The 14,520-nt window shown below is 42.7% G+C and overlaps 2 protein-coding genes across 3 annotated transcripts in view; both read left to right on the top strand.

Moving 5' to 3' along the window:
- The window catches only part of LOC120735044, a 146,092-nt gene that overhangs the window by 85,100 nt on the left and 46,472 nt on the right, over window positions 1–14,520 (top strand). The window lies entirely within an intron of this gene.
- Window positions 5,223–12,637, top strand: LOC120735075 (histone H1-like). Of its 2 annotated transcripts, none has more exons than XR_005696166.1 (2): window positions 5,223–5,484; window positions 10,837–12,637. XR_005696166.1 is itself a non-coding variant. In XM_040034258.1 (2 exons), exons 1-2 carry the CDS (start codon window positions 7,320–7,322, stop codon window positions 10,846–10,848), a joined length of 549 nt encoding a protein of 182 aa, XP_039890192.1. In that variant the 5' UTR covers window positions 6,890–7,319; the 3' UTR covers window positions 10,849–12,190. The 2 variants fall into 2 exon arrangements, 1 of the variants encoding a protein (XP_039890192.1); XM_040034258.1 differs by lacking the exon at window positions 5,223–5,484 and adding an exon at window positions 6,890–7,856 and having other exon boundaries at window positions 10,837–12,190.

The raw sequence follows: 14,520 nt of genomic DNA, 5'->3' as shown, positions 1-14,520 counted from the left end.
CCATCATCACTAAGTGCTTAGAGCGACTGGTCCTAGCACACTTCAAATCCTGTCTCCCCCCCACCCCGGACCCCCCCCAATTCGCATACCGCCAGAACAAGAGCACAGAGGATGCAGTCTCCATCGCAATGCACTCTGTCCTCTCACACCTGGACAACAACAACACCTACGCCAGAATGCTGTTTATAGACTTCAGTTCAGCATTCAATACAATCCACCCCTCACAACTCATCAGGAAACTGACAGACCTGGGCATCAGTTCCCTCATCTGCAAATGGTTACTGGACTTCCTGACCAACCGCCCCCAACACGTCCGGCTGGATAACCACTGCTCATCTACCATCACAATGAACACCGGTGTACCACAAGGCTGTGTGATGAGCCCTATCCTCTACTCCCTCTTCACCCACGACTGCAGACCTGCTGATGGTTCCAACACCATCATTAAGTTTGCAGATGACACCACGGTGATTGGCCTCATCAGTGACAACGATGAGGCCGCCTACAGGGAGGAGGTGGATCGTCTGGCTGAGTGGTGCGACAGAAACAACCTGCTGCTTAACACCGAGAAGACCAAGGAGCTCATCGTGGACTACAGGAGGAATGCTGACCCACATCCACCCATCCACATTAAGGGGACGGCTGTGGAGCGTGTGAGCAGCTTCAAGTTCCTGGGAGTCCACATCTCCGAGGATCTCATCTGGATGACCAACTGCTCCAAGCTGGTCAAGAAGGCTCACCAGCGCCTCTTCTTCTTGAGGGCTCTGAGGAAAAACCACCTGTCCTCAGACATCCTGGTGAACTTCTATCGCTGCACCATCGAGAGCATCCTGACCAACTGTATAACAGTCTGGTACGGGAACTGCTCTGCCTCGGACCGGAAGGCGTTGCAGAGGGTCGTGAAAACTGCCCAGCGCATCGCCGGAGCACCACTTCCTGCCATAAATGACATCTACAGGAAGCGGTGTCTGAAAAGGGCTGGGAAAATCATCAAAGACCCCAGTCACCCATCGCATGGACTCTTCACCCTCCTGCCCTCTGGGAGGCGCCACAGGAGCCTCCGGACTAAGACCACCAGGTACCGGAACAGCTTCTTCCCCACAGCTGTCAGACTCCTGAACTCTGCCTCCTGACATCTGACCCACGTTAAACTCATGGACTGAACATACACACACACACAATGGACAACTGTACCCTCAAACACACAATAATAACATGGACTGAACCACCACTCACAACCACCAGCACTTTATATAGCCTCTGTAGAAACTATCTACACCCTCACTTATCTTAACTGCACTACTGTATAGCTCTGTGTAAATAATCATTCTGTACATTCGATAATCTTTAATCCTACAACTGTTTACAACTTGCATAGTTCCCATTTCTGTATAGCTGTATATCTCAGATTCTGTAAAGTTATTTATTTCATATTCTGTATAGTTTTTCATATTTATATCCTGTTCATAGCCTGTACATAGCTTGTACTCACTACAGCCTGTACATACTTATAGTTATAGAATATTCACAACATATTTCATACCGTGTACATTATAACATACCATAATAGACCCATTTCTGTAATATACTCACATATCTATATTATTGCTAATATATATTGTAATATATCTATATCACTAAAGCACTTCTGGATGGATGCAAACTGCATTTCGTTGCCCTGTACCTGTGCATGTGCAATGACAATAAAGTTGAATTCTATTCTATTCTATTCTATTCTATTTACAGAAAGAACTGTTTGAAGAAACTTAATGTGCAGAGAGAAAATCTCCTGAACTCAACCTTTACTACAATCTCTGTGGACACGGGCAACTGGAGACCTGATGGTCCGACAGGCGTTCCTGTTATACTTCTTTATAATCTATGTGAAGTCCTCTGCTTGGGTCAATGTGCAGTTGGTGTGTTTTGGTGTCATTTTCCCTGTGGACCCGTGTGTTCACGGTGTGATAAAGACATTTACTTCAGGTCTGAGTGGACCTGAGAGGCTGGTACAAGAGGCAGGATTTGAAGTTCAGTGAGGTTTTTTCAAGGTGTTGTGGAAACAACAGTTCTCTGGAAAACAGTGAAGCTCCATCAATCTGCAATCAGCGAGAGCCTCTGTAGTTTTATACACACAGTCCATAGTGAAAAACTATATATACAAATATTTCTATTTGATTCCTCCTTTTATTGATTTACTTTATATAAGATAGTTTCACTGTCATTTTTATCTCTTTTGTTTCTTTTTGCATGTCAGACGATTTAACTCTGCTGGTGTTGCTGCTGCAAAAAAGTCCGAGACCGCGACACCAGCTGCTGTTGTAGTCAAGAATTCATCTGTGAGCTGTGATGCTGATATCTGTTAAGTCTGACACTGGCTGTGAATACACGGTCACATAAACAGACATGATGTTTTGTTTTCAACTGTGGAATATGAATATTGCACAATTCTTTGTAGACCAATGTTTTTGAGATATTCACACATACATGCTTCTTCTGAACAATGACTTCAACCAATCAAACTAACAGTTATTAATATTACTGAACAAATATTGTTCCAAATGAATTTTTACATTTAAAAAGTTGTTTGTTTAACCTGTGAAACAAAAAAACTAAGAATAAAACATCTGTGAATCCAGCTTTTGGTTTTTCTTTCTCTTATCAGCACTTAAGGTTTAAGTGACGTCTCACTTAGTGTCTGTAGCCAAAAATCACATCTGAACAAAGACGATGCTGAACATTTCATTCATAGTTTCACTTTCTTTCAGCCTGAAGCTGCCTCACCCTCAGCTGAATCTGAAGCTCCTGTCAGAGGTGGAGTTTGGCAACTAGTCCATGTCATGATGGACAGATGGCATGTACACAGGCTGGCCAGACGATGCAATTCTTAGTGACATCTGTACCTTTGGATGAAAGCTCCAAGTTTGTTCCATCTGTGTCTAAGATCTTGTGAATTATTCTTGTGATAGGGCGAATCTCTTCTCTTCATCTTCGTCTGACTCCTGAAATCAATAGTAACAGTACTCTCTGTCTGAGCTCTCTATCTCTAAATCATCAGTTTTCTCCTTCTTTTACTGTCCCAGAAAATCTCCCATTCACTCTCATTCCCACAGATCCACTGTGGTTCTTCTTCTTGCTTCTTCTATCTCTTCTGTTTTGTTCTGAAATCTCATGTTGCTGTAGCCACTTGTACTTTTTCTTTTTCTGGGATTCTTTGCACCTCACTGTAGTCTCTGACGACTGATGAGTGATGGGTCTTTCTCCATTCTACCACTGGCAGCATGTCCACTAAAGATAATGCTCCTGATGATAGAGTGCTAAAATTGTGTAACTTCAGTTCGCTGACAAAGCTGAATATAAACGTGGAGCCATAGATGTGGCCTCTACAGATGCTGGTCTGGCTTCAGTCACCTTGAGACTCTGACTTTGTGTTGGATGATGCTGCCTCTTCCTTTTAATCATCGTTTGACACACTGTTGTTATTATCAGCAGAAGATCTCTCTTATTATCAGCTTTCCTTGGACCCCAAATTTTTCCTTCCTCCTTCTTTCCATGCACAACCTGCCTCATTATGTTCCACTGACTGTAGGAAACATCACAGGTTCTTCATGCTATTTACAGCAGTTGAGATTATTTATTTATTATTGATTATGTTTTACATTTTTATGCTGATAGAGAGATTTTTTTTTAAACTAACTTGGAAAAATACCAGTTTTAAAGAATATCTGCAGCATCACATTAATGTAAGTGTGCCTTCACTTTAGTCATAAAACCTTTTCATAGTTCTAAAGTATTAAAGGTGTTTGTCTCAAACTGACCTGTGACCAGCTCCACTCAGTGTGAGCCGTTTACTGTTTCTCTTCATTTATTGGTTGGATCTGCACAGGGACTACAGATGAGGCCAAATCTGATATTTTTACTAGAGATGGACCGATCCGATATTACGTATCGGTATCGGTCCGATACTGACCTAAATTACTGGATCGGATATTGGAGAAAAATAAAAAATGTAATCCGATCCATTAAATATCACGAAAGCACCTCACAAAACTTGCAACACGCCGTAACTCACCTCAGAACGTTAGCACGTCGGAGCATAGCATGTGGAGCTTCGCTAGCAACCCGGCATTTCATCTCCGACAAAGTTATCCCGAGAGAAGTAAAGCAAGTGTGTAAGTCCATCTCTGAATGTTTGTAAAGCATTCCTGCGTTAAGCTTAACGAGCGACTGCCTCTCGCTCTCCTGCTGCTACTTCAATCATGAAACTGCTTAACGATCAGCTGATCGGCTTTTCTGTCGCGACTCCGTCTCTCTTGTTTGCTTTTGGCCCACTTTGCACCAGAAAGAGGAAACCAGCGGCTGAACAACAGCAGCACGTTTAAGCTTGATCAGCTGTTGTTAGAATTTATTTAATATTACTTTCTACTCGAGGATCTTTTTCTACGTAGCTGACGCTGGTAACTGTGCAGGGGCGGATCCAGCAAAGTTTAGCCAGGGGGGGCCGATAGGGCATTAACAGGGAAAAGGGGGCACAAAGACATACTTTTCTTTCTTATTCTCATTTAAAATGTCTCGCTTTTAATTATTTAATATTTATCTGAATCTTACACCCAAAGTTTTAATCTGATGTAAAATGTATAGAAGTCCATTGTTAGAGTTTGTATTGTTGATTGTCATTTATGCTTAGAAATATTTACTTATATATGCTTAGAGTTTATAATTAGTTGTAGATTGGTAGAGGTTTTGATCCTTGATAGTCTGCAAACTTTGTGTGTATTAGACAGCACTTTGGGAGCATGAGAGGTCATACCGTGTCTTATTGTTTTACGGCAGGATCAACGTAGTTGCGTCTGTTCTAGTCTAAGTGTTCTTTGTTTAGATGAACTGCAGGACTTCCTCACCGTGTTATCTAGGATGAACCATCTAGGGTGAGGGGGAGGCTACCCTCTTCCTGACCAAGGATGTTTGACCCTTTGATCAGCAGTCCACACACACACACACACACACACACACACACACACACACACACACACACACACACACACACACACACAGGCAAGGTACTCTTTGTGTTTATGTAAGACGTCATATGTTAATGAACCTATGCATATTCATGTAACCTCAATAAAAGGACAGTGTACGGGAGGACGGACGAGAGCAACTGGGGTCAAGCGAAGGAACGGTGCCTGTCCGGTTCTCTCCCGTGCACGAGAAACATGAAGAAGCTTGCCTACTTGTGTCTTGCTTTGCAGTGTAATTATATTGTCTTCAACGTTCCAGCGGATGGGTTCAAGCTACAAACCTATCATTAATTGGTCCTTCGAGAGCCGGAGCCCTGGAATCGGCATTCACCGAGGGGAGGAGGGACACGCTGAAAGACTGACGTCAGCCAGGAAGTTCCTGTGGATTCGCTGTCTGTCTTTTCTCCTCGATGAATGGCGATCGGCGGGATTCGATGCTGATATTACACGCAATGAGCAACACCAAGTAAGTTTAAAGAGCCCGACTCTATAACCGTGTGGTTGTGCAGTCTCCGCCACTTTGTGAGGCGTTGAGAAGTTCGCTACTTTGTGGAGCGATAAGTGAGTTTTTCGCTGCTTTGTGGAGCGATACCCGGGTTCCTTGCTACTTTGTGGAGCAAGAGGTTCCTCGCTGCTTTGTGGAGCGAGAGGTGTTCCTCGCTGCTTTGTGGAGCGAGAGGTGAGTTCTCCGCCGCTTTGTGGGGCGTTGAGAGGTTCCGCGGGGTCCAGATTGTGCTGGACAGTAGGCCTATTTTGTGTTATTGTTATTTTCGTCCTCGTTGTTGTTGTGTGTGCGGAGCAGACCGCGTGGTGTGTGACGTCAGCAGCTGTTGTTGTTATCATGGGTTTCCTAAGCAGCCAGGAGTGTGTGGAAAAGGCCAGCCCACATCAGCAGCTGTGCTCTGGTGGGTGGCTTTCCCCCCACCCCTTCCTGACACGAAATGTTAACAGCCTGTGTGCCAAACCATTGAGGTGGATAGTTGTTAAAAGTAATCTACATTAAGCTTGTGGTTACTTAAATTCAGTACAATGACATGTGAGGTGAAGTGATATAGGTAAATATTTAAACTAATGAAGTGCATAGAGGCACTTGACCTGTGTGAAAGACTGTCGTCTTGTTATGAGCCATTGTTGAAATATGGAGCACACCTGTGAAAACGACTAATATGCTCAACCCTGTATGAAACATCTAAAAATACATGTTGGAGAAGCTGTGTTGAATATGTAAGTGTAAGACTTTGCCACTGTGGGCGGAGCATGCAACTACTGTGTGATGTCGTGTTGCAGTTTTGTTTTTGTTTTTTGAGCTGATGAGCAAGTTACACATTATCAGATCAAGAGCTGTCTGAGAGTTGCTCAAAGAGAGGGGAAACAGAGTGTGCAGCGTTTCCATGAGCAGTTTTTCTGCACCTTGACTCGTGTGTGTGTAGCATCAGCATCATGTTTCTGTTTATTTGTTTTGTTGGATTAAAAATAATTAAATAAACTGGTGATCATATTTACGGATCACCATGCCACATATCTCCAGCCATATGGTTTATTTATGCGGATGAAAAAGTGAGTGTGAATGTGTCTGACATCACAGTGTTTTTGTGCACTGCGCAACAGTAATTGCCTTTGATTGTGAGTGAGAGCGGTGATTCTGCAGGTCACCAGCTATTGTAACGAAAAAAAAAAAGAGACAAAAATTACATTGTAGACGAAGAAAAATAATCATGGGAAAAAGGTTTCGTGTTGATCAGCCGAAAAACAACTACAATGTCATTTTATGCTTTTAAGAAAGGATTGTTCACACAAACACACACACAGAGAGAGAGATGTGTGTTGATTAAGCAGCGATGATAATAATGAACATGTCTTAGTTTGTCACTTTCAGGTGAAAAGCAGACCTGAATCAATTTTCCACATGCAGCAGTCGGAAGAAAGTTATAGTTTAACATCATTGGAAACATGCAGGCCAAGTTTCTGGCTGACTTATTTACAGTGCCATGTGTTTCTCAACCTCACAAGCGAGCTCACTCTTCGCTGAAGAGAAGGAATGCAGCTCCAAAGCAATAACATGATAAAGAGACAGCAGCAAGTCCTGAGCACAAAAAGTCCCAGCAAAGCAGCAGTAATGTGGACAAACAGCAGCAGTAGAAGAAAGCAAACCCATCTTCCTGTCTGATTGGATGAATTCCACGGAGGGGCGAGCAAGATGGCGGTGGCAGCATGTTGAAATGCTCAGAAAGGACTGAGTGACTCGGGCTAGCCACATGCGGCTAGCATGCTGGCTAGCGACATGAAAGAAATGGACCCTTCATGATGCGTTCAATGTGCCAGCGCTGTGGTGGGAAAGGCTCCATCATAAACACGCCCTGTGCAGAGGTTCAGGCCAAGAAGAAGAAGACAATGACTTCCAAGCCCAAGAAGGTCGGCCTCAGCGTGGGCGAGCTGATTGTGAAAGCCGTGGCCGCTTCCAAGGAGCGCAACGGCCTGTCCGTGGCCGCTCTCAAGAAGGCTCTGGCTGCCGGAGGCTACGATGTGGACAAGAACAAGGCCCGTGTCAAGACCGCCATCAAGAGCCTGGTGGCGAAGGGCACTCTGGTGCAGACCAAGGGCACCGGGGCCTCCGGATCCTTCAAGATGAACAAGGCTACTGAGAGCAAAGCCAAGAAGCCCGCCGCGGCCAAAGCCAAGAAACCGGCAGCAGCTGCTAAGAAGTCGCTCAAGAAGGCAGCGGCAGCACTTCAGACACTAGCACAAAGTCAACCGCATCAGAGGAGGGACAGGACAAAGCTGAAGGAGAAACTGCCTGCTATTGGACTATTGAAGTGGCAGAGAACAATAGTGAGAGTGGTGAGAACACAAATTTTGTTATTAAATGTGGGAAATCAAAATTTGGGTTAGCAAACCTGGGGAAAAAGAAAACTGACTGCTTAAGTTGGAAAATTGTGAAGGAGTCTGAAACATATACAAACATATACAAAATCACACACACAACCAGAACATGCATTAACCCTACTAACACAAACACAAGAGAGCTTATGAAGATTAGACAACATCTTAAGCATGTGAGTCTGTTTATCATCTTGTCCAAGTCACCTCGTGTGATGCAAAGACCAGTGGACTCATAGCACATTGGTTAAAAAATGATCAAATAATAGCAGAGAAGTGTGTAGGAAAGGCAGCTTTAAGAACATGCTCTGCTGGATATGCAGCTCCACAGACATGCATTAAACCTGCCTAATAACACAAACACATGTAATGAAAATTAGCTTGTTATCTTTCATCAGTGTTAAAATAGTGTCAATTTAGCAGACACTTGTCATCAAATACTGAATTTATACAATGCAAAAAATTGACTCTCTAGGTTGCAGGACAACAGTTTAAACTTTTGTGGGAAAAAAAATCCTGGTTTGACCAACCAGTGATCAGACAATAAATTTAGTTGTTGATATAGTAAATTGGGAGAAGCTTCCTGCTTGATTGATGCAGCAAGTAATTTACTGTATGAGGGAAATTGTCTTTAGTGATACTATTTTGAACATGCTTTTCTGTTGTCCTGTCAACTTAGTGGGTTAATAGTCGATATGCAAATTATTTGATTGGTTTTTAGATTAATGAAAGGTGACTGAATTCTAGCACGGGTGAATGGGATGTGTTGGAGTTTGTTAGAGTGGAGACTCTAAAACACTGAGTTTCCTGTTTTGATGTGCGAGTGAATCCTGTATTTAGATACACAACTCTGAATACGTCAGAACAAACTCTTTTGTGAAGTGCATGACAGCATGTCACATGTTTTATGATGAAGGAAAAAGGAAAATTGAATAAAATAGATCTGTGGCCTAAATGAGTGAAGAGCACAGACCTGGTGATTAAACTCATAAGTTAAAGAAGACATTAGGGTTATGTTGTGTGTTGTGCAGCTGATGGTTGGTTTGGAGTGAATCTAGCTGATGATTCTTCTCCTGTTGTGAAGTTGATGAGGAGTTTGTGTCATGACTTAACAAGGCCTTTTTATTTTGATACTTTCACAGTGCACTGAGAGTTTGGTTTGATAATCTTTGTTATTTGTTATTTTTATTTTTTGAACAGGCACTGATTTTGTTTGTTTATTTTTTCTTTAAGCAGATCTGCACGTCAGGAATTAAAAGTGCTATACGACCTGTCGATAAAACCGTTACCAGTGAGTTCTCCACATTAAAATGGGCTCTGGAGAAGGCCACTTATTGGGACAATATTAAATAAAAGTCCCGGCCTAAAAAGGATACAGCGATGTAATCCCATCTAAAGTTCTTTTTCTTTTTGAGATGACGTCATTTTGCTGAGAGTGGAAACTAAATGCGACAATCGATTCCACTATCAGCAAAGAAAGAAAGAATGAATGTATGAATGAATGAGTGAAAGAGAAAACAAACTGACTGACTGGTAAAAGCTGACAGGACATGACCACGACTCAAGGTTAACCCCCACCTAGACAGGACACAAGGGTGGATGAATTTATGTGTTTTTTGTTACAGGAGCAGAAAGATGACAGCAACATTCGAGGTTGCATAATGGTTTAACCTTTTAAATGCCATTTTCTGTGTCTGTGCATTTATCAGGTGTGTTATTCATAGGCTTGTGTTGCTCACAGAGATAACTGTGACAAAGTATGCATACGCCTGCGCAAGCGCTAATATTTGCATTTTCTTTTCTTACGGCATGCCAGTTCTTCATTTGAATTGATGATGCGATTTATACCAGGACAACTGGTTGATGTTTTTTCCTACTACAGGATTTCTGGGTTTATGTGTGGGGAAAACTGTGTTTACAGGTTATGAGTGGTGATGCTGTTGCATTGTGTTGATGGGAAAATGTGAAGGTTACTTTGATAATGTAAATAACATGTGTGAAATTTCCTGTGTTGAGAACTGGTGCTACTTCTTTCCACAGCTAGGGATGGCTAACTTTATGGTGTTTTTATGGCACCTCTGGAATGTGGATGGCCGACGCCTGCCCACCAGGATAATCAATGTGTGCTGCTAATGTTTGTTTTTTGAGACTGCATGTACAAGATTCAGCAGAAGCGGACAAGTGACATGAAACAAACAAATAAGAGATGCGGTGTTATGGAATAGTTAATATGGGCTCATTTGCTGGCCACTCTTGAGCCCATAAATAATATATGAGTGGAGTGACTTTGCTTAAGAGCAGTCACTGATTACATTAATGTTGCCTGAGTACATGGGATGATCCATGTCTGAGGCGACTTGTGAAAATAATTGTAGTTTACTGATTTGAGAAAACCTGCACATGACACTTGTCTTGCTGATGTTGAATGCTTCTTGTTCGTATGATACAATTGTTTACAGGTATGAAGTTTGATTTTACTTCCAGATCTTGCTTTCCAGGCCATGATGGTGTGTATGCAGGCTCCTGGGAGAGCCAGGTGTTAAGCAAATTTAGTTATGCAAAACACACTAACATTTTTATTGCAGGATTATAGGTCCAGGGTGGTGCTGCTCCAGGGGAGGAGATGCCCTGATGTTGCCTGGGATATGATCTAGCTAATCTTTTTCTTTAAGACAGGAATCCAGGTTTGGTGAGTTGACGTATGGGTGTGTCCATGCGTCAAGAGGAGGGGTCCAAGGATTAACATTAAACAATGTTTTTTATTATTGTTGCAGTGATTTGTGTGATTAGCCGTTTTATTTACAAATATTAAATCTATGCAAGTGGTGCATCCATGTTCAGATGAGGCTTTGATGGCCTATAAGTGAAGTTCACTGAACTAAAGAATGTGGTTTGATGATTGTTGACATGCTCTCCAAATAGAAGTCTTTCTGAAATACAGGTGCAGCAGTGAGAAGCAGAAACATTCCAGGCATAGCCCAGGCAGTGGTTGAGGTCAAAGGTCAAGCTGGTTGGGGCCCATCATGAGATCAGACCTTGGAGCCACAGCAAGGACCATTTTAACTGCCTGCAAAATAGCGAGAGACCCTCCTGGATTTATCAGAGCCACTGCAAGAGGTCGAGGTCCCAGGAAACCCCGGCACCCTCAAAACAGCACAATAGAGAAATCTCACACTTGGTTGTTTCAGTGGTGAGGGGGGAGTGCTGATTGAGCCCCCGTAGGTTAAGCTCGCACTTCAACCTCCAGCCTCTGATCAACTCTAGGGCAACCAAGTGCGAGGCGTGACGGACCTGTGTGCGACCAGGACCCTCTTGGTTACCTTGACTACGACGCTCATCCAGCTGGTGCCGGAAACAGCTGAACCAGGAGGAAGGCAGAGGAGAAGGACACATGACAACTCTCACCTAAGAGAGACCGATCCAGCAGGCCCAAAATCAGGACTATGCATGACGAGAAGGAGTGCCTGAGAGGATCGTCCACAGGTTGGGAGCTGAGGCCAGGAGAGAGGCTTCAGGAGGATCAGAGATCATCTTCGGCACAGCAGAAATCACACAGAGAGCTGTGCTACTAAGCTTCCAGAAGATCAAGAGGAGACTTCCCACAGCAAGATTTTAAATAAAATGAAAGATTCAATATTGACGCTGAGAAAGACAATTAAGGTGTACGACGTGCCCTGCCTTAAATCTTCAGCAGCATTGGGACATGAAAACTCGAGGGATGAGGGGAGCGTGCCAAGCTCCATCGACAGCGCAGAAGGAGTTCGATGATGACATTATGATTCTGTGAAAAGCACAGGAACCAGAAGCTATGGTGGTGATAACAGCAGTTTCCTATGAACATCACCTAACGCTGTGCCACTGTACTGTGCATACGATGACACTCTGAAGGCTGCTGGGATCACAACAGCAGTAAGATGACGGAACCCAGCACCCTTTCCACAGAGAGGTTTTTCTGCAGAGCGTGGACAATGGCAGAGTCATAAATATCCCCCTCACAAGACGAAGGTCTGAAGTCAGGTGATGGGGGCTGGTAAGAGGCCATAAAACTAGAGTGCTGAGAAGTCTGCAGCTTGGAAGTAGCTGAGACCCATGTTGACGAACAACAAAACCAGCTGGTATGTTTGAATGTTTATTCTACATACATTTGGACTCTGGTCCTGTGGACAATGAAACAACTGGAAGAGACATTATGACGCCCTGCAGAGCTTAAACCACTCTGCAGAGAGACATGTGATGTGCACACCCGGAGGAAGCATTACCAAGCTGAGATGTTTTTGAAAATGATGCAGTTGCCATTGGATGAGATCAATGAAGAATGGGATAACTGCTAATACATTTGTTAAACTGTGTATCTTTACAGTGCTTTAGGGTGATTTGACATATGCTGAGTATGAAAATGTTTGCATTGAAACTGTCAGACATGAGGTATTCATACCTGGGAACTTTTCTAGCATAAAGGTCAATAAAGGGGGGAATGTTAGAGTTTGTATTTTTGATTGTCATTTATGCTTAGAAATATTTACTTATATATGCTTAGAGTTTATAATTAGTTGTAGATTGGTAGAGGTTTTGATCCTTGATAGTCTGCAAACTTTGTGTGTATTAGACAGCACTTTGGGAGCATGAGAGGTCATACCGTATCTTATTGTTTTACGGCAGGATCAACGTAGTTGCGTCTGTTCTAGTCTAAGTGTTCTTTGTTTAGATGAACTGCAGGACTTCCTCACCGTGTTATCTAGGATGAACCATCTAGGGTGAGGGGGAGGCTACCCTCTTCCTGACCAAGGATGTTTGACCCTTTGATCAGCAGTCCACACACACACACACACACACACACACACACACACACACACACACACACACACACACACACACACAGGCAAGGTACTCTTTGTGTTTATGTAAGACGTCATATGTTAATGAACCTATGCATATTCATGTAACCTCAATAAAAGGACAGTGTACGGGAGGACGGACGAGAGCAACTGGGGTCAAGCGAAGGAACGGTGCCTGTCCGGTTCTCTCCCGTGCACGAGAAACATGAAGAAGCTTGCCTACTTGTGTCTTGCTTTGCAGTGTAATTATATTGTCTTCAACGTTCCAGCGGATGGGTTCAAGCTACAAACCTATCATCCATTACTGCATATAGTAACTGTTAAGTCTAATATACCTAGTAAGCTATAGTACTTTTTCCTTTGGGAAGGTACCATCTGTGCAGTCTGCAATTTTGTTGAAGAAAGATGTTGAATCTATTTAATATTTCTTGAAAAAGAATTGATTTCTGTGCATTTTTTTTCACACTGCATCAAATTAAGGTTGATTACGTCGATTAAGCATCATGAGGTGGAGCGTGAGGGGTGGTTCCCTATTTTTTATTTATTTATTTTTGTTGTTGCTGGGAGTTGGAACCCTATTAGTTAGGTTGCTTAATATTTATGCTAAGTACTCTTTAAAATACCAGAATAGGGAGGATGGTGTAGGTTTAAGTTTATCAGATTGATCAGTATTGCTGAACTATGAAATTTTTTTTTTGCATACAGGTATAACAGAATAGCTTTAGTGTAGTTGTTGTTTTAAACTTGAGTATGAACTTATACAAAATGCAGCAAGATATTTAAAAAACAGTTTTGTTGATTAAAAAACACTGTATCGGATTCATATCGGTATCGGCAGATATCCAAATTTATGATATCGGTATCGGTATCGGACATAAAAAAGTGGTATCGTGCCATCTCTAATTTTTACATTTTTGTAATTTTATAAACTGTGAAATAAAAACTTGATAAGATTTCATTTGATCAGTGTTGTTCTTCTTCTTCTGTGGTTTTTCTGGTGCTTCTGATGTGTTTGAGGCTGAATGTGGGCTTCAGGAAAGTTCGATGTAAGACTTTTTTAAACTTCATAACGTCACAGAGAATTAAAATTAGGACCAATTTAAAAAGTTTGACAGAAACTTTGGCATGTATGTCTACGCTTTGTTTCTGTCCTTTGGTTCACTAAATGCCTCAGAGCCTGCAGAAACAACATTAAAATGTGAATTTGTTTGCACACAGACAAAAACATCTTCCTCCTCTACACCGATTTAACAAGATAAATTGGATTAGAACTTAGAGTCCACTTCAGGAGTGACGGCTGCCACAGTGTCCTGCTTACCTGACCTCTGCTGGATTGTTGGTTCAGGCCACATAACACCAGGTTATCATGTCAGATCTTTATTTCACATGAACCCACAGAGACTTTAAATCAGCAGGAATCCAGATGAAGCCCTGAAACAGCAACATGACCTCAATGATGGGCAGCTAACTTGGTGTTGAGGAGTTTGCCTCAGGGCTCCTCTGCTCAGACGACAGCATGCTGTCTCCAAACCAGGACAAAACATAGAAACCTGTCTGTGGCTGTGTATCCAGCACTGGGCCACAGTATGTATGTAGTATGTGGGCAGGGTGAAATGTACCGTGGTACTCCTTTTCCCACTCCACAGGTTATCAGTTATGTTGGAGTTTCTCCACCTCAGTATCAGGCTCAGAGCTGCTGAATCCAAACTCCTCTCCTGTCATAAAGGCCACCTGGTGAATAATTCCTCATTTTGAACTTTAAAGATCAGCAAATATCTGAGCTCACAGTT

The sequence above is a fragment of the Simochromis diagramma genome, unplaced genomic scaffold (genome assembly GCF_900408965.1).
Source record: "Simochromis diagramma unplaced genomic scaffold, fSimDia1.1 OVJJ01000747.1, whole genome shotgun sequence".
In the NCBI taxonomy this organism is placed as follows: domain Eukaryota; kingdom Metazoa; phylum Chordata; class Actinopteri; order Cichliformes; family Cichlidae; genus Simochromis; species Simochromis diagramma.
The sequence above is the reverse complement of the archived record's forward strand: the minus strand, read 5'-3'. Positions and strand labels throughout refer to the sequence as shown.